The sequence below is a fragment of the Hippocampus bargibanti genome, linkage group LG09, assembly GCF_051943395.1.
Source record: "Hippocampus bargibanti isolate YZ-2025 linkage group LG09, ASM5194339v1, whole genome shotgun sequence".
In the NCBI taxonomy this organism is placed as follows: Eukaryota; Metazoa; Chordata; class Actinopteri; order Syngnathiformes; family Syngnathidae; genus Hippocampus; species Hippocampus bargibanti.
Window position 1 is genome coordinate 10,644,655 of NC_142742.1, and position 18,527 is coordinate 10,663,181.

The following is an 18,527-nucleotide window of genomic DNA, read 5'->3' on the forward strand; positions in this document are numbered from 1 at the left end:
GGAAAATGCGGTACTTTATTTGAACAAAAAGTGGGGTGGGTGAGGTCACCGGTGGTGAGGCATCGTGATTTTTAGGAACTTGGGAGAAGTGATCATGAAAAATGTACCGTAGAAGATATTTACAAAAATAGTTTGCACAAAAACAAAATTGAACTCTTAAAAATATGTTTAATTTAATGGCAAAAGAATGTCTCCATATGCTTAAAATCCTATTTATCGCGGTTAATTTTATTTCTTGAGTGTGTATGACTTTTCCCATGACCGTTTTTGTATTCATATTTTATTTTTCAAAAACAGTCATGTTACGAACGGACACAAAATGAAACCGTAGTACACATGGCGTGCAGGAGGGGGCGCCGTAGGATGAGGCCGTAGTTCATTCCACAGCACAGCTGCCAGACCGTTGAGCTTAGCTTCCGGTGCCTGCATACTTTCCTTCTTGTTCATTAAACGACAGCCGATATGTTGGATTTAACGGGAAGTTTACTTTTTTTCTTACGTATTTCAATTACTACATCGTGACAGCAGCGAGAATGTACCGCGGTCACGATATGAGGACTGTGGCGACGCTGAAACGTCACGTTTCCAAACAAGTGAAGATGTCCGATCGAAATGATTAAATGTCTGTCGGAGGAGACTCGGGTGAAACTTCGCTCCGGTGTCGCTGTACCATCTCTTCAACAATGCGTCGAGGAGCTCATCCTCAACAGCCTCGACGCCCGGGCGACGTGTGTGGGCGTCCGGATGGACCTGGAGGCGTTCAAGGTTCAGGTTATCGACAACGGGAATGGAATGAGCGCAGAGGATATGGCGTGTGTGGGGAACAGATACCACACCAGCAAATGTCACTCACTGGGCGACATGGACGATCTCAGGTACTATGGCTTCAGGGGTGAGGCCATTGCAAGTATAGTTGCTTTAGCCACACTTGTAGAAATCTCCTCCCGGGCCAAAAACTCAGGCAGGACGCTTGTTAGGATCTTTAAGAACGGCAAAGGAAATGATGTGTGCGAGAAGGACGTTTGTAGACCAACTTCTGGAACCACAGTTATCCTTTGCAACTTGTTCCACAACATGCCTGTACGCAGAAAGAGGATGGACCATGTCCTGGAAGGTGAGAGGGTCAGATATCGGCTGGAGGCCATGTCCCTGATGCACCCCTCTGTGTCCTTCACCTTGAGGAATGACTGCATGGGAACCATGATAGTGCAGCTCCCCAAAGCCAGAGACACCTACCACAGGTTTATCCAAATCCACAGCCTTACCCGAGCGAAGAAACTGGGTGAGATGCAGCACACGCATGCCCAGTTTGAGGTGACGGGTTACCTTGGCAGAGAGGGCCACTACAACAATAGCTTGCAATACTTGTATGTTAATGGTCGACTGCTTCTAAAGACGCGCATACACACACTGCTCAACTCACTTCTACGTAGACTTAGCAGTCCAACCCAGAGGAATGACAGCCCAGAAAAACCGTCTGCCGTCAGGAGCCCCAAGCAGAAACGCTGCCAAGACCTCCATGGAATATATGTCATGAATATTAAATGTTCCTATTCGGAGTATGATATTAGTCTTGAGCCTGCCAAAACCCTAATCGAGTTCAAAGATTGGAATGCTGTTTTGCTGTGCATAGAAGAGGCCGTAAAAGCTTTCTTGTGCAGGGAGAACTTGGTGCTCTCCCAAGATGACTTGCACGAGGCGTCGCCAAGGTTGATGAAAGTCGACAGCGCTGCGCAAGAAGTCAATCGCACCGACCAGATTGTGTCTACAAACTCCATTTGTGCATCAGCGGCAACACTGGCATCGCAAAATGTTCATCGCAAACACAAGACTCATGTTGCGGCTGACGTGCTTTCAAATGAAAATAAAGGACATGTTGATATGACTACCTCAGACCTTGTTAACGATCTTGCAAAAAAGGCTGAGACCGCGTTTAGTAAAGTTGTGCACATTGAAAAAGAGATCAGCTTGCCCCAAATAACACCAAACGTCAATGCATCAGTCAGTGAAACAACTCTCATTCCAGAGGAAACCGGGGCAGATGAAAAGACATCCGGAAAGATCCGCGTATCCTGTCCATTCATTCACAAATGTCTCCGGGAGGCTCCCCACAGTACCAGGACACAATTTCATCAGCATCATTTCAAACGGAAAATCTATCTTCACGCACAGCGAGAATCATCGTCACGAAGAATGAAGACAAATGTTTCTCCTGTTGTCCCCTTAAAGGTCCCCAAAGTTGCGGCTAAGGGATCTGGATCGCTTGACGAGTTCAGAAGAATTTACAGAAAATCAGTAGAAACAAAGGTTAACTCTGTTAAGAGTCACATTAACGCTCAACTAATTCAGTCAGATTTTGTAGAAGATGGTTTTATTTCCCAGAAACTGAACAGTGACATCACAGATACCAAAGTGAACAAACCAGAGGAACCACAGAGCTCTGCGGCACCCTTAGCGTACACCACACTGAAAAGTACCTCAGAAAAACAATCTTTAGCTGGCAAACTTAACCACCTGAAACAAAATGGGAGAAAAGACACACCCTCGAACACAAGTTCTGCTTCCCCACATAATTCCTCCGTCATTAGTCCCAAAGGCTTTCAAGACGGCGTTAACTCCGCCCACGCTGACATCAACGATTTCGATACAACTGCAACATCTAGCGACTGGCTCCATCACTTTGATACCCAAATTGGGAAAATGGTGTATGTCAACAAAGTAACTGGGCTAAGCAAATATGAGGAACCATCGCTGGTTGAAACACAGGCCCGCTGCACAACGGATGTCACCAACATGGCCGTTAGCGTCGTTTCTGAAACTGGTGAGTCACAAGCAAGTCATTGGAGTGAGAGTCGAAGTATCAATGTCAAGATTGAGAGAAAAGCCACATGGCGAATATAAAAAGTCTACCCACCCTTGTTCCATTGTCCGGTGTTACATTCAACCAATGTTAAATGGGAATTAGCAACACAAGCTGTTGTTCAGATATCACCTTTCACAGTATGCAGCGGATCTCATTGAAGAAAAGTATGCCAATTTTTACAAGATCGAATATAATTTGAAATCCCATCTAAAAACCCAACTGTTCAAAATTGCATTCATGGTTTAGTTTAATTAGCGCTTTTATTATTTATCATTTTATGTATTGTTTTATTGTTCTGGTGTTTATTGTTCTTTTAATTGTAAAGTGTCCTTGGGTGATTTGAAAGGCGCTTGTAAATTAACTTTATTATTATTCTTATTCTTATTGTTGTTGTTGTTGTTATTGTTATTATACTGAATATAATTAAGTGGTGACAATATAACACAATGTTGACAATGTGAGCAAAAATGGACAACCTTCCCCCCAAATTTCAAACTAAAAAAAACCATGTGAATCCCAATGAAAGATTTGATGACTGGAGGTATCGCATAAAACAATAAGGTGATAAACAACGCACGTTTCCACTTTATTACTATGCCTGGTGCATCCTCTTTCGTGTATTATAACAACAGCTTCAGCTGTTGTTAAAGTGCTATATAAATCAATTATTGATGTATTATTGATTGTAACATGTATTGTAATGTATCATATTGCTGTTTTACCATAGGGATGGAATACAGGTGTTACCCTTTCCAGGCAGAGCAAGTGCTGCCCTTCTTGCCTAAAGACAAAGGTGAACGAGTGCTTCATGCAGGGACAGATGGCACAGGTACTTAACCACTGAAGGATCAGAGCGAAGGAGCGGTGCTCATACATATTATACAAAATTACCGTATTTTCCGGTGCATAAGGCGCACCCAAAAGCTTTGATTTTGTTCAAAAGATGCCTTATACGCAGGTGCGTCTTACATGTGAAGTCATATTTAGCCTCAACAGGTCTTGCAACTAATTTCAGCAGCCACCGACTCAATTTCACCCTGAAGAAGTAGTGCGTAACCCCAGCCTTTACTGTAGCGCCTTATATTTGGAAAACATTTATAGATTTACTGTATATATTATATTTGGAAAACTTTTTTCGTTCATTGAAGATGCGCCTTATACTCTGGTGTGCCTTATATATGGAACAAGTTTGAAATTACACCATTGATTGGGGTGCAACTTATACTCCGGTCCACCTTATACACCAGAAAATACGGTATTACTTTGTACCTTTTATAATACTAATAAGATCATACTAAAAGAATAACCGTATTTTTAGGTGTATAAGGCACACTCAAAATCCTTCATTTTCTTCAAAATATGACCCTGTGCCTTATATGTGAAGTAATATTGAGCCACAACGGGTCTTGCAACCACTGTCAGCAGCCATCAACTTTATTTCCCCCTGTAGAAGAAGTAGTGCGTAACCACAGCCATCACTGTAGTGCCTTATAATGTGGTGTGCCTTATTGTTGGAAAACTTTTATATATTCATATATTATATTTGTGAAACATTTGTCATTCATTTAAGGTGCACGTTTACTCAAGTGTGCCTTGTATATGGAAAAAAAAATTGAAAATACACCCTTCATTGGGGGTGCGCCTTATACTCCTGTGCCCCTTATACGCCGGAAAATATGGTGTGTCTTTTTTTTTTCTCCTCCTAGGTGACAATGAGACTTGCAACTCCCTCCTGTCTTTGTACTCGAACTGGAAAAACCCTGTTTTTGTGCGTCCTCCAGAGGTAAACTCGTCTCATGCTTCTCCAAGATTGTTTTTTTTAATATACATCCACTGTACAAATTCAGATACAGTAAAGTCTCGTTATATCGATATCGGATATATCGATAGTCCCGGTTATATCGATACTATTTCTATGCACGCACGGAGAAAATTACATGCAAACAGGGTCGGATATATCGATAGTCCCGGTTATATCGATATTTTTTCGGACTCCCTTGAATATCGATATAACGAGACTTTACTGTATCATTATTTATTTATTTTTAAATCTTGGTTTCGTTATGAAAGGTGGGTGTGGACATCTCAAGTGGGCAAGCTGGTGGTCTCGCTGTCAAGATCCACAACATCCTGTTTCCGTACCGCTTCTCAAAGGCCATGATACACTCCATGAAGGTAAAGCTTGCTATCTGAGAGGAGCTATTTTTACATAGATGCGCTATCCACAATTTCCAAAAGTCCTCAGGTGTCTTAAAGGACAACCGACACCATTTTTTTGTTTCCTAACTGACATCAGAAAAACGTTTTATAGCATCCAAAATACCCAAAACACGCGGGCTGATATTTTTAGTCAAATGAAAAACACCAATAAAAATGACTTAGTGTCCCAAAACTACTTCAAAATGACCTCAGAAAGTTTCAGAAGGTCCCGCCCCCTTGGTCGTGATGTCTCGCCAGGAAGTCTTGCCTTGCTCTAGAATCAAAACAATGGCTTCAGATTCGGAGAAGATGCTTTCTTGTTACTCATCCAGTTATCAATATGATTCAAATAGTTCTGAAGAGGAAACCATAAATGTTTGCAATCGATTAAAGAAGTGCTTCCGTGTCATTTTGAGGCGTCTGGACTCCAATATAGCGTCCCAGAATATGCACAAGATGGCACCGAAGGTCCGTTGGAAATGGGCTGATTTGTCTGCTCGGAATTTGTGTCAACTAGTATCAAATAGTAGTCTTGGTGCAACACACCACGATTCACCATCGCGTTATTTATGTGCTTTCCTTCTAATTTCGCCATCAACACGGATCAACATGAAGTTTTCAGACCAAACAAAGTACCCAAAATGCATTGCGTTCCATACGTGACGTCACGGTAGGCATCGTCACCAACTCAAAAACAAGACATCCTGAATATTCAGCGCAAGTCTTAAAACGTAAAATCTATTATATATATATATGCGGTGAAATGTTTGTAAAATAGGCTCAGTAGAAGTAATTTGAAGTGATTTTACAAATTATGGGCACAACTTGTCCAGAGGCGTCAGTTGTCCTTTAAAAGATCTCTGTTATTCTTTGGTCCAAGTACGCAAAGGATAAAGAATGAATCAAACTCAATATGCCCTTGTGTTAATATTGCACCCTTTGTGTCTCATGCAATCACAGACTACCATTTTTGTTTCCATGACATCCAGGTGCATGAAAATATCTTGAGCATTTTTTTCCTCCGCAAAAAGAATGAAAACCAAAGAGTAACAACATCTACTTTTTGTGGTATTATGAAAGACTTCAGGAGACCTGACATTTTGTCCAGAGCATAGGACAAGCCTTGAAAAATCTTAAATTGATTCCACAAATCTAAAAAGTAATTAAAAATGTTTACACATAAGTAGGTAAGCAGTCTTAATTCTGAAAGTACCGTATTTTCCGGTGTATAAGGCGCACCGCAATATAAGGTGCAACCCCAATGAATGGTGGATTTTCAAACATATTCCATATATAAGGCGCACCAGACAATAAGGTGCACCTTCAATGGATGAAAAATGTTTTCCAAATATAATATATAAATCTATAAAAGTTTTCCAAATATAAGGCACACTGATTTCAGCAGCCAATTAGAATTAAAAAAGCAAAAACAATTAACTCTTTTTTTCTGATAAGAGAAGAGAATCTAAGGTTTCTCACACTATTTAATGTTGATGTCGTCCAAAAACTCAATCTTCTGTGGGTCCTGGAAATCGAGTGACAATGACAAAAAACGTGGCACTGGAGTGGACAAATTTTTGCCCATCTGGCAGTGAATTAGGTCATGTAGTCTGACGCCAACCTCCGGCCCATCTTGCTTGTTACTGGTAGTTGCTGAATCCTATCCAGCCATGGACCAAGAAACTCTATGGCAATTATTGCATTTATTGTGTCCAAAATGTGAGACAGGAATTCAGAATGGCTCGCTCACAGACGTGTCTTCACCAATGCAATCAAGACGATTTTAGTAACGTGTCCCCTTTACATATTACTTGATTTCCAATTATAGGTGATCAATCAAGTTGATAACAAGTTTCTTGCTTGCCTTCTCAATACAACTGAAGATACAAAAAGTGAAGGTATAGAAAATAATTTTATTTTGTTCCCCATTGTTTTTTTTCCTTCTTATATGCATTGTTTTTAAACCACAGGGAATCTTTTAGTACTGTTGGACCAACACGCTGCACATGAGAGAGTACGTCTTGAAAACCTAATAGCAGGTACCGTATAAGACAAACAATGCCTTCAGTATATTGTGGCTCTTAGTGAAGCGATACACTTCCAATACTGCACTGAAAGCCCAGTGTACCATTCCAGATTCCTTTGAAGAGGACCCAAACGCACCCGGCGACAGGCGTCTCTGTTCATCCACCATTTTACCACCTCTGCACATTTGTGTGACAGAAGAGGAACAAAGGCTGCTCAGGTGGATATTACTACATGTGCAACACAACAAGGACCACTTTATTTTGATACACACCCCTCAAGTGTGTTATGTTACAAACTCCTCTCAGTGTAATGCCGAATTATGCCAATGTCATCAGTGAATTGTAGATTAAACAAATTTGAAGACAAAAAAAATATTGCAATGGCCAGATTGCAAACTGTCATTGCAGACTGCTGACCTGCAGATCACATGCCACTGGGATGCACCCTTGCGTCATTGACGCATTTTGGCAGCTGGCACAATTTTGTAACTCCACTGCGCCAGCACCAGCGCACATCTATTACGATGGCCGCATATTGCTACCTGATCCGCGCCACATATGACATACTTCTGTTAAAGTAGCTAAAGAAACAAATTTAGTTAAACAGCAATTGAAAACTGTTTGTTTTCCTCCAGAGGTTTTAACTTTCGTCGTGATCCGCCGGAAACTGCCAAAAGAGATAATCGAATATTCATTTTCCCATGGTGCATTGGAGTATTTACGTCGAACAACATCGACATAGTTGGGAGCGAGAGAACTGGACTAAAATTCTAAAATACATTTAAAACAAGCGGCAACGGACGGTAGTGACAATTCATTTAAGCAAACTGCTGTTAATGATTCAAATTTAGTGACTAATGGGAGTGATTTCAGAGCTGGTGCAGCACGTTGGTAATCTTAAATGCAAAGAAATTTGTGAAAGTACACACTAGTAAGAAATATTGTGGTAAGTCTGTTCTCTGTCTTTTTTTGGGGGAACACCGTAAAATATCAAAATAGCACAGGATTGATTGTGTGATAACTACGAATAAATTATTTGACTTGAATTAAAATTGTTTATATATTAAAAACATTTATTTTAGCCAAATGTTTTTTTATTTGTAATTTAGATTCTGTTTGTGATGTAGTGTAGGGAAAGAGATGCCCATTTCACGGTAAGATCAGAGCATTGTCGTCAAATGTGAGGATAGTTTTTGCTTTTTTAAAGGACAACCGACATCACTTTTTTGTTTCCTAACTGACATCAGAAAAACGTTTTATAGCATCTAAAATACTCAAAACGCGCAGTATGATATTTTTTTGTCAAAAAATATCATACTGCGTGTATTTATTGGTGTCCAAAATCTGCCAAAAAATGAACCCGGGAGTGGCCAGTTTCAGAAGGTCCCGCCCCCTTGTTCGTGGTGTCACCCCAAGACGTCTTGCCTCTCTGGAGAATCAAAACAATGGCTTCAGATTCGGAGAATATGCTTTCTTGTTACTCATCCAGTTATGAATATGATTCAAATATGCGGTGGAATCTTTGTAAAATACGCTCAGTAGAAGTCATTTGAAGCTATTTTACGAATTATGGACACAACTTGTCCGGAGACGTCGGTTGTCCTTTAAATGTTGCTGTGCCAATGACCATTTTGTCTTTGGGAGTCTTTCACTGAGCGAGTTGCTTGTTCTGTAGCCACAAAGGGACATAAGTCTTCTTGTGCCGGTCCCAAGCCCGGATAAATACAGAGGGTTGTGTCAGGAAGGGCATCCGACATCAAAGCTGGGCCAAAACAAACATGCGGATCAAACCTCTAAAGATGGTGGACACTGATTTGCTGTGGCGACCCCGTCAAGGGAAAAGCCGAAAGGAAAAGAAGAAGACAAATATCATGCTCCAATGAATGTATTTTGTTTTATTTCAATCAGGTTTGTATACTTTGGCAATGTAGTTAAATTGGGACCATCAATTTTAGAATTTGGCCCCCCTTTCAGACACAAAGGGGCCAACTGGCCCCCTTTTTAAATTCCCCAGATGCATCCTTGATGCCACCATATGTTGAAGGTGACATGCTTTTTAACAGGCACACAGACACCCCCTCCCACACCCCACAATTCCCCGACACTCCTCGCGATCTACTTGGGTCCAGTTCGCGGGTTACCGGACGATCGCGATGGACCATTTGGGCACCCTCGCTATATATTAATTAGATATGCTGTCCTCAACCAGGTCTTGTCAGATTCATTTGCGGAGCTTGGGCTTGGAAGTGACATTCATACCAAGGAAGGATGACCAGGTGCTCGTTGGCAAGGTGCCAGTTTGTTTGATGGAAAAAGAAAATAACGAACTTCGGCGGAAAAGGCCATCTGTTATCAAGCGTGTTGTTGAGGTGAGAATTTATTCAAATTCATCAGATGAGCAACGCAGTGATCTGAGCGATTCCCTTATGTGCAATGTTTTTTTTTTCTTTCAGGATTACCTTCAGGAGCTAATAGAGGTAAGATTTAACTCATTCACTGCCATTCCCAAATTTATTCGGGAATTGAAAATATGACAGAGCGCCATTCCCAAATTTGTTCGGGTTTTGTTTTTTCTTGTTTGGGTGCCGATAAAGCGCTGGCCATGGCCTCTGGCAATGTTTTTTCTTTTACAGAAGGGGCAGAATTTCCCTTTTTTCTATGTTAGCACTTTCTCCCAGCTTCAGCTGTTGTTAAAGCGCAATAAAAACCAATATGTATGTATTGCATTGTAGTTTGGACTGCCGCCCTCATTTCAAGCTCATATAACTCCAGACCTATATAATTTAGGAATTATCTATTTATTTCTGATGAAAGATGAGAGTCAAAGGTTTCTTACCCACCATTTAATGTTTATGTAGTCCTAAAACTCAATATTCTGTGGGTCCTGGAATCCGAGTGATAATGACAAAAACCCTGGCACTGGAGTCTACACATTTTTGCGCGTCTGGCAGTAAAAAAAGAAGAGAGTCTAAGGTTTCAAATGCTGTATTGAATGTTTTTGTAGTCCTAAAACTCAATATTCTGTGGGTCCTAGAATTTGAGTGAAAAAGACAAAAACCCTGGCACTGGGGTGCACACATTTTTGCACATGTCTGGCAGTGAATGCATTAAGCATCCATGCTTGGTTCAAATATTAAAAGTACTGCTGAACTCCCCAAACTTCAAGTGATTCATCCAAATGAATTTGCAGTTTTGTGCTTTCACTACCTAATTTCTGGAATTGTTCATAATGTATTCCACCTTGACTACCTGTATATGCATTTTAACAGGCATGTGGACTTTGTGTAAGACATGTCGCTGTCTTGTTTTTGTTAGTTACTTCGCTCTACTGGTAGAGTGAAAGGAACTCTACCGCTCACTGTGCTGAAAGTCCTCGCCTCCCTAGCATGTCACGGTAAGGTCAAACAATTCATCATCATCATCATCATCATCATCATCATCATCATCATCATCATCATCATCATCATCATCATCCTCACCATCATCATCCTCACCATCATCATTTGGCTTCAAGTGTCAGAATTGAAAAGCTATGAATTCCAACAGGGGCCATCAAATTCAACGACAGTCTGAATCGAGACGAGTGCCATAGCTTGGTTGCGTCCTTATCATCCTGCCAGCTGCCCTTCCAGTGCGCCCACGGCCGTCCATCCATCGCTCCGCTCGTTGACGTTGTTCATTTGGAGCCCAACCAGAAGGTACTGGAATGTTTTCGTGCTCTTAACTCATTCACTACCAGACGTGCAAAAATGTGTCTACTCCAGTGCCAGGGTTTTTGTCATTGTCAGATGAATTCCAGGACCCACAGAATATTGAGTTTTAGGACTACATAGACGTTCAATACAGCGTTAGAAACCTTAGACTCTCTTCTTTCATTAGAAAAAAAGTTAATTCTTAAATAATATGGCTCTGGATTTATATGAGCTTGAAATGGGGGCGCTTGTCCAAAATACAATCTTCTTTTTCTTTCGGCTTTTCCCATCAAGGGGTCGCCACAGCAAATCAGTGTCCTCCATCTTTAGAGGTTTGATCCGCAGGTTTGTTTTGGCCAAGCCCAAAATACAATGCAATACACAAATATTGGTTTATATAGGGCTTTAACAACAGCTGAAGCTGGAACAAAGTGCTAACATAGATAAAAGGGAAATGCTGCTCCCTTGTGGAAAGGGAAAAAAAAACATTGCCATAGGCCATGGCCAGTGCTTTATCGGCACCCAAGCACGAAAAACAAAACCCACACAAATTCGGGAATGGCGCTCTATGTCATATTTTAAATTCGTGAATGGCAGTGAATACGTTTAAAAGTGTGTCTATGATGATGACAAAGCCTTCTTTCTTGTTCTCTGCAGGAACCTCAGAAACCCAACCTTGGAAAATTAAGAAGCATGTATAAAGCATGGGTACTGTGTGGGAAAAGATAATTTTGTGGCAACCTCATGAAATAGTTCTTTTTTTTAAATAAATTGATCCTTTCATATAAATGTCTGTAGCACATCTGCCATATGCCTAACATGTATAACACATCACAACTGTAATAGAATTCAGTACAACTGCTGAATCAAATTAGGTGTGCATTACGACCGCAAGTCCAGCAAGCTTCGATTGGAATATGTTAGGATAATGAAGGTGAACCTAAAATCGAGTCTGATGATGTCAGTAGTGATATACCGTATATTTCAGATGATAAATTGCACTTTTTTCAGGGTCTTGTGACGTCTTTTATATCTTCAAATTCGAGCAAATTTAGACAAAATCTCCCATTCGTGTTAATGACAGCGACTGACTTCCGGTTGGATTTGTATCTTTGACTTCACACATAAAAAAAGTGTAAAATAGATGACCTTTACTGAAATTCTGCATCACAATGTGGCCAAAGGTAATTGCGCCTTTCGGTTCTGTAAATACCTGTCGTAAATCCTTGTCATGGTTCATGCCGCATCCCACAATTATCAAGCTGGTCCCTTCAATTGAGTCATGATGGGCAGGCAAACAAGATACATCATACAGTTGTCTTGACTACACGAGTTATTTGCTCATAAATCAAATGTATTATTATTGTTTTTTATTTTTTTTAAAGGGGAAGTTTGGAATCCAACACGAACTTAGTTGCTGCCATTAATTTGTTTCAATTCAAAAAAAGATGATAGCAGAAAGAACGAACATAAAATGTGACCAACAAAGCCATTGTAAACACACTAAGAATGTTCTTTTCTTTCAGTCTATGTATTTTGGTATACTGTAGAGTTTAAATATTAGACCTCTAAGTCAGAGCTACAGAGTTGCCATTGCATGGGAAAATACTGAAACCTGTAGTAACTTTCTTGCCATTTTCACATGGATGCACTACACTGTATTTTTCGTTTCCTTGATAGCACCGTCCACTTATATTATCACTGAATTTAAAGATCAAGGTTACAAATTATCTGACTGCAAGTATCCTAAAAGAACCGGGCTGAGATAAGTAATGACTATTTGATTTTATAAAACAATGACAATGAATAGTGTGATAAACATTGACTTCTCAGTTAGATAGGCGGCGTGGGGCATGCAAAGCGTCATGTACACACACATGCAAGCTTAAAGGCACCCTTCAGTGATATGTGCACTGTCACTGAAAAAAATTCTCTTGAATTTTAAAATAAACATCAATTATATATATTTTTGATCTGAAAACATGGTGTAATCAATACTTGTGTATATTAATGTAATCATGCTACAATTCGTATGCTGATCTCATTTGAAATAGTCCATGTTGGGTTATTACACAATATACATCCCAAAAGTATGTCTCACTTAGTTCACGTTAAACTGGCCTGTTGTTTACTTGAAACACCGTCCTTGTTTATTTCTTGACCACATACAAAGGTTGTCACCACTCACGTTGCATTCAAAAACCATTAAATATCTCCCAAATTCTACCGAGAAAGAATTGAGCACTGTCCTTGTGGAGGAGGATGCTCGTCTCCTCCTGTCCTCCAGTCACGTGACTCTGTCGCTCTCACGTTTTTTATCCTCACCTCAGAACAAATGTTATGACGTCTCAAGTACATTATGTCTCAAGAATATGTTTCATTCATAAAAATGTAACACACGGCAAGTTGATTATTAAACGCTGCGATTTTGTTATTGTGTCGTATAAAATGAAGGCGAATAAAGGTTGCAAATGAATGAACCTACGCACCCAATGACACCGCTGGGGAAATATATGGTCACGTGTTTATTAATAACACACGCGGGCGCGCACAGACATGCGTGGCCTATGACAAACTTGACATTTAGATATTTAGAATGCGCTATATCTTATATTGCAAACGTATGCTGAAAATTTTAAGGCAAAGCTCCAACGACAAAAACATGAGAGCCTTTGTTTGCTCTCAGTCTGAACTACCCCCCCCCCCCCCCCCCGCCTCTCCGAAATGGTACGGTCCTAGTTCATTCATAAAATTGTAGCAGGGCTCTAAAGGAGGGGCTTCCATCCAGCTCGTCCAGTTACCAGGTAGACTTTATACCTGGAGGACTGAACATCGACAGGCTCGCTGTAAGCTGTTTCTTCTTCTATTTTTAACATTACTAAGTCGACATTTTTGGTTTCTCTTCGTGATGCTTCGTAAAGAGATGACGCATGAGTTGGAAGCGGTGTCGCCCACCTGCCGGGCGGACTCTCCCGCCGGGACAAGGTGCCAGGAAACGGCAGAGGAGGCGAACTCTCCTGCCTCCTCTTCATCTTCTTCTTCCTTGGGGGGCAATGAAAAGGTAAGAATAGGTCTTAATCAAGCATTCAACACGCAGGCCGTTTTTATTCGCCGTTTTAACGAGTGGCACGATTTCTAAATTGGATAATTAAATTTTAATATTGGTTATTTTTCAGTGACCGTAACGGTCCGTGGGACACCGACTCGTGATTTTCTTTCTTTTGTCTTTTTATTTTTGGTGCCTTGTTCCCAAGCTGTGGGCCAGATGCGAGCGTGTCGATGCAGAGGTTCATTGAGAAAAATAAATCCATTCAGGAGACTCCACAGCATCCCTGCGTCAGTGCTGACGTCATGAGCAATGATAAAGTCACATATTGATCGGGGGGAGAGGGCTATTTCTGTTTGGCTACATGTCAAGGAACCATAGTTCACATTATGCTGTCGCATCCATGAAAGCGTATAACCTATGGATCCTTGTGTTTCATTCTTGATTATTTCTATTTAATTTTCTCACTCAAGTCATTGTCTCAGAAATATTTCATATTTCAATTTACACTGTCAGATCCATATACGCATGTAAAAGACATTTGAAAAAAAAAACATCTCACGATTGAATATTTCAATTTATTTTTCCACCTAAGGACGTCTGCCAAGACACTGCGTTTATTCCGACCGTCACTGCAATCTCCTGCAGCCCTGATTTCCAGTGGATGGTTCAGCCGACAATCATTACATCTGTCTCCCCGTCTCCGGGTTGCGAGCGAGCCAATGAGCCGCGGAGCTCTCGCCAGGCAACACCCATACGAGAGAGCAGGAATAAGGGGAAGAATGCAGCGAGGAAAGGAAAAGCAGAGCAGGTATATCGGGTCAACTCACACACAGCATGCAATGCACATTGATAGTGAATACGGCATTGTGCATGCCCTTCCGAATAGGCACTGCATTTATATTCGGGTCACAGCAAGTCTGCAACAATGGCCTATTTTTAGACGCATGGCCACGAAACATGTTGCCGTTCTCCAGAGGCTGCGTTAATTGGCAGTCAGATGTATAGCAGGCATCTGGGGATGAGAGGAGCCGGATTCTTGGAGGTTCTCACTCAATTGTTCTCTGTGCCAGCTCTCTCCGGAAGAGGAGGAGAAGAAAAGGATCAGGAGGGAGAGGAATAAAATGGCTGCTGCCAAGTGTCGCAACCGACGGAGGGAACTGACGGATACGCTGCAAGCTGTAAGTAAACAAGTGATGCGTTTGCTCAGCTGTCATTCGCACCCACTCGTGCGTGAACGCCGTTGCTCTGTGTCCCGGAAAGGAGACGGATGAGCTGGAGGAAGAAAATGCAACCTTGGAGACAGAAATCGCCAACCTCCTCAAAGAGAAAGAGCGGCTGGAATTCATCCTGGCCACGCATAAACCGCTGTGCCAAATGTCCGAGGGAATGGAAGCCGTGTTCCTTGAGTCATCCGGATCCCCAGAAATTCCGCCTAGTCCGGAGGAGGATCAGCTCCCGGACGACGACACTCAGGAAGCTCCTTCGCTCCAAGACATGGACATCCCCAGCGATCCGTCCACCGCCATCTCGGGGAACTCCAACATCCTGTTGTGCGCTAGCGCTGAAATCAACATCTGCGATCTGGAACCCTCTCTGGACATCAAGGGGGGGCTCCTGGATGCTATGCTGCCCACTTTGGAGGACAAGCCGCCCACAGAGACCGCCCGATCTGTTCCGGATATCGATCTGAGCGGCTCCCTCGGGGTCTCAGACTGGGAGACTCTGTACAAGTCCGTCTCCAGCGATTTGGAGCCCCTCAGTACTCCTGTGGTGACCTCCACCCCAACTTGCAGCAGCTACCTGTCGGTGTTCACCTTCTCCTGTCCTGAGCTGGACTTGCTCACAGAGGGACTCGACAGCCGTAAAGGAGGAGGGGGAGCAAAGAGCGAATCTGTCGATCACCTCAACTCCCCAACGTTGCTGGCCTTATAAAGGTTTTGCTGTTTGTTGCTGTTTGTTTCTCTCTCTTGCAGGTTTCGGAATTTGGATACAAGAAGTCAGCAGAAGCCACTGTATGTAAACAGGAATATTTTGAGGACGACTACATTCAAGGACACAGGTATCAAAGTCAAGGCCCGGGGGCCAAATCCGGTCCGCCGCATCATTTTTTTCGGCCCGCGAAACAAATCAAACTTGTGAAATTCCATGATGCGTGCTAAAATCCAAACCAAAATTTCATATTTTCTGATGTAAACCACAATAACAGTCATTATTCTTGACTTCAGATTTGAAAACTAGTTATTCATTAATTTGTTGTGTGCTCTATATGTAATATGTGGAGGGGTTTAAACATTCTAATGGCTTCCCCAAATTCATAAAACCATCACTACAATGTGGCCCGCGGCAAAAAAATGACTTTGACACCCCTGTTCAAGAAAGACACATAGCCAACTATGTAATGATGTAGCATGACGTTCACTTTGACACGAGCGAGCTCTCCATTCAAATGCATGCGGAGAAGTTTCCAGATAATTTTCAAAACTGAATATACTGTACAGCATATCTACCAGTACAGTATATGATCTGTATAGATCTAGGATGTAATGTGGAATTTAACATGTCTGTATGGTTTGGTGTTTTGGTGTCCTGATTGCTATTGATGCTGTAATCACACACTTTCATCCATGCTTACCTCAATGTCATCGACTGTGGTTTTGACCTCATTGTTGAGAAAGTTTTCCATGAAAACATCCAGTGCTATCGACTATATATCTATCAAGATGTAACTTATGATTTATTTTTCTACCTGTCAGATTTTGTTAAAGGAGGAAGAGATTGAGCATCGAGTGCTTATCTATGCTGCTGAATAATAATAAAAATAAGTTGACTCTTGAGTTGAATGTTGTTGTGCTATAATAAGTAATGCTAAAGAAATATGTGGCTTGCACCATGCGATGATCTATATAAAAATTCACACGCTCTTCATTGTGTATATTCGGTTGATTTCGGTGAAGGGAGCATGTGTTCAGGGACGATATGAATGTGTATTTTAGTATTTTTATTTTCATTTTCACTTAAATTGCAGGATATTGAGTTTTAGGACGAAATAAACATTCAATGCAACGTAAGAAACCTTAGACTCTCTTTTTTCATCAGAAAAAAAACATAATTAACCTGTCAACCTTAGCTAATAGCTGCCCTTAGAAATGATTACAATTCACGTATAAAATTCGTAATAAGCCATACATTATTTGAAATAATTAAAAAACGCTAACACAACCGGAAAGGCAGACAGCTTTACGCGCATGTGCACTTTATGCTTTTATCAATCCGACCGTATGCAGCTATAAAGTTTGCTGTGACAATAGCAGCGATTGGCGGCAGCATTGTCGTTGGCAACCAGCCAACAATTTCTGTTTCCCGTATAAACGTTGTAGTCTGTGGTTCCTTATTTGAAAGGATAAAAAAAAATAATAATAAAATACAGAGAAAACATACGTTGACAGGTATGGTGTAATTCTTAAATTATATGGGTGTGGAATTATTTGAGGTGCAGGTGGTGGACGCGATACAAAAGGCAAATGCCGCCCCCTCGTGGGAGGCACAAAAATTGCCCGAAGTCTGACCAGTGCTTTAAAGGCAGACCCCAGCAAGAAAAAGCAAAACCCAAATAAATTCGGGACATACACATGAGCTAAAAGAATATTGATATTTACTGTCTATTATATGGAATACAGGATATTTTAAGCTACATAAAAATATATTACAAGGCATTGGACACACTCTCATGGCAGAAAGAAGCACAAGTACACACTATACAGTACTTAAAAAAAGTGCCGGGCCGTGCATGTCACCCCTAGGCCTTCAATAGTGCTACATCTGAATCAAGCCACAGCTGCGAGTGTGGTGTGATTTACTACACGTCCACTAGAGGGTGCCGTTGGTCGGGAAATAACTTGTGACCTGAAGAAACTTAATACTGTAATGTCATTAAACTATTCAAATGTTTACTATGAACGTGTAAATTGATGAAAACCTCATAAAATTGCAATATTATATACTATTTTTGCTAGCTTCGGAAATGTCCAACCTTTCTTAATGATGTCGATCTATTCTTGAAAAGTCCATCTTGAAAATAACTTCAACAGTATCCCGGCAACCAAATCCATTTCTTCTCCTCCTTCTGCCACGGTGGGTTGACAAAATCGCTATTAATTAAATGGACACAACAATATATTTGCTTATGCAGCTCGCTACGGATACAGTATGCTAGCTCCGGCTAATATGCCCTTATCACAAGCAGCTAGTGATACTATGATTGGCTACTGACTAGCCAATCTTAGTTTGCGAAAACTGTGACGTATCCAGCGACTTCGAGCCAACTCGAACAATGGTTGTTTAAAGCAACTGTTTATTCGCCTTTGATTTTTATGCTCCAGGGACCGCTGAACTGAATGTGAATGCATCCAGGTAGATTCCTTACCCTGGTAACAAATAATGGCTGAAATGTGATTGGTTCAATGCTGAAATACGAAACGCACTGTGGATTTCATTGCTAGGCCTTCAGTAGTGCTACGTCTGAATAAAAGACTGAAAAAAAGAGTGGTGTGATTTACTAAAAGTCCCGTAGAGGGTCGAACCAAATCATTTTTTTTCACCTCCGTCAGCCATTGTGGGTTGACAAAATTGCCATTAAATCAACACAATATATTTACTTATGCTGCTCGCTACCGATACAGTGTGCTAGCTCTGGCCAG

At 41.3% G+C, this 18,527-nt stretch overlaps 2 protein-coding genes across 4 annotated transcripts; both read left to right on the forward strand.

Annotated features, from left to right (window-relative positions):
- Window positions 1-401: 401 nt before the first annotated feature.
- mlh3 (mutL homolog 3 (E. coli)) lies at window positions 402-11,570 on the forward strand. 3 transcript variants are annotated; one of them, XM_089004411.1, is made up of 12 exons: window positions 402-2,821; window positions 3,591-3,692; window positions 4,570-4,646; window positions 4,934-5,038; window positions 6,891-6,960; window positions 7,033-7,101; window positions 7,199-7,307; window positions 9,299-9,458; window positions 9,543-9,566; window positions 10,405-10,483; window positions 10,636-10,787; window positions 11,439-11,570. In XM_089004411.1, the coding sequence occupies exons 1-12, from the start codon at window positions 613-615 to the stop codon at window positions 11,508-11,510; spliced, it is 3,228 nt and encodes a 1,075-aa protein (XP_088860537.1). In that variant the 5' UTR covers window positions 402-612; the 3' UTR covers window positions 11,511-11,570. The 3 variants fall into 3 exon arrangements, 2 of the variants coding, with proteins under 2 accessions (XP_088860537.1, XP_088860536.1); XM_089004410.1 differs by having other exon boundaries at window positions 9,299-9,566; XR_016115989.1 differs by lacking the exons at window positions 9,543-9,566; window positions 10,405-10,483; window positions 10,636-10,787; window positions 11,439-11,570 and having other exon boundaries at window positions 7,186-7,307; window positions 9,299-9,338.
- Window positions 11,571-11,709: 139 nt separating this feature from the next.
- Window positions 11,710-16,924, forward strand: fosaa (Fos proto-oncogene, AP-1 transcription factor subunit a). The gene is made up of 4 exons (XM_089004412.1): window positions 11,710-13,842; window positions 14,423-14,638; window positions 14,901-15,008; window positions 15,091-16,924. The coding sequence occupies exons 1-4, from the start codon at window positions 13,690-13,692 to the stop codon at window positions 15,760-15,762; spliced, it is 1,149 nt and encodes a 382-aa protein (XP_088860538.1). The 5' UTR covers window positions 11,710-13,689; the 3' UTR covers window positions 15,763-16,924.
- The last annotated feature ends 1,603 nt before the right edge of the window (window positions 16,925-18,527 follow it).

What these genes read in the sequence shown, in the direction of transcription:
- mlh3 (XM_089004410.1), top strand. Translation starts at nt 613, where the DNA reads ATGATTAAATGTCTGTCGGAGGAGACTCGGGTGAAACTTCGCTCCGGT. An exon ending in CGCCTCCCTAGCATGTCACG is followed by an intron (nt 10,484 to 10,635) that starts GTAAGGTCAAAC and finishes GAATTCCAACAG; the next exon opens with GGGCCATCAAATTCAACGAC. An exon ending in ATTTGGAGCCCAACCAGAAG is followed by an intron (nt 10,788 to 11,438) that starts GTACTGGAATGT and finishes TGTTCTCTGCAG; the next exon opens with GAACCTCAGAAACCCAACCT.
- fosaa (XM_089004412.1), top strand. Translation starts at nt 13,690, where the DNA reads ATGCTTCGTAAAGAGATGACGCATGAGTTGGAAGCGGTGTCGCCCACC. An exon ending in GGAAAGGAAAAGCAGAGCAG is followed by an intron (nt 14,639 to 14,900) that starts GTATATCGGGTC and finishes TCTCTGTGCCAG; the next exon opens with CTCTCTCCGGAAGAGGAGGA. An exon ending in TGACGGATACGCTGCAAGCT is followed by an intron (nt 15,009 to 15,090) that starts GTAAGTAAACAA and finishes TGTCCCGGAAAG; the next exon opens with GAGACGGATGAGCTGGAGGA.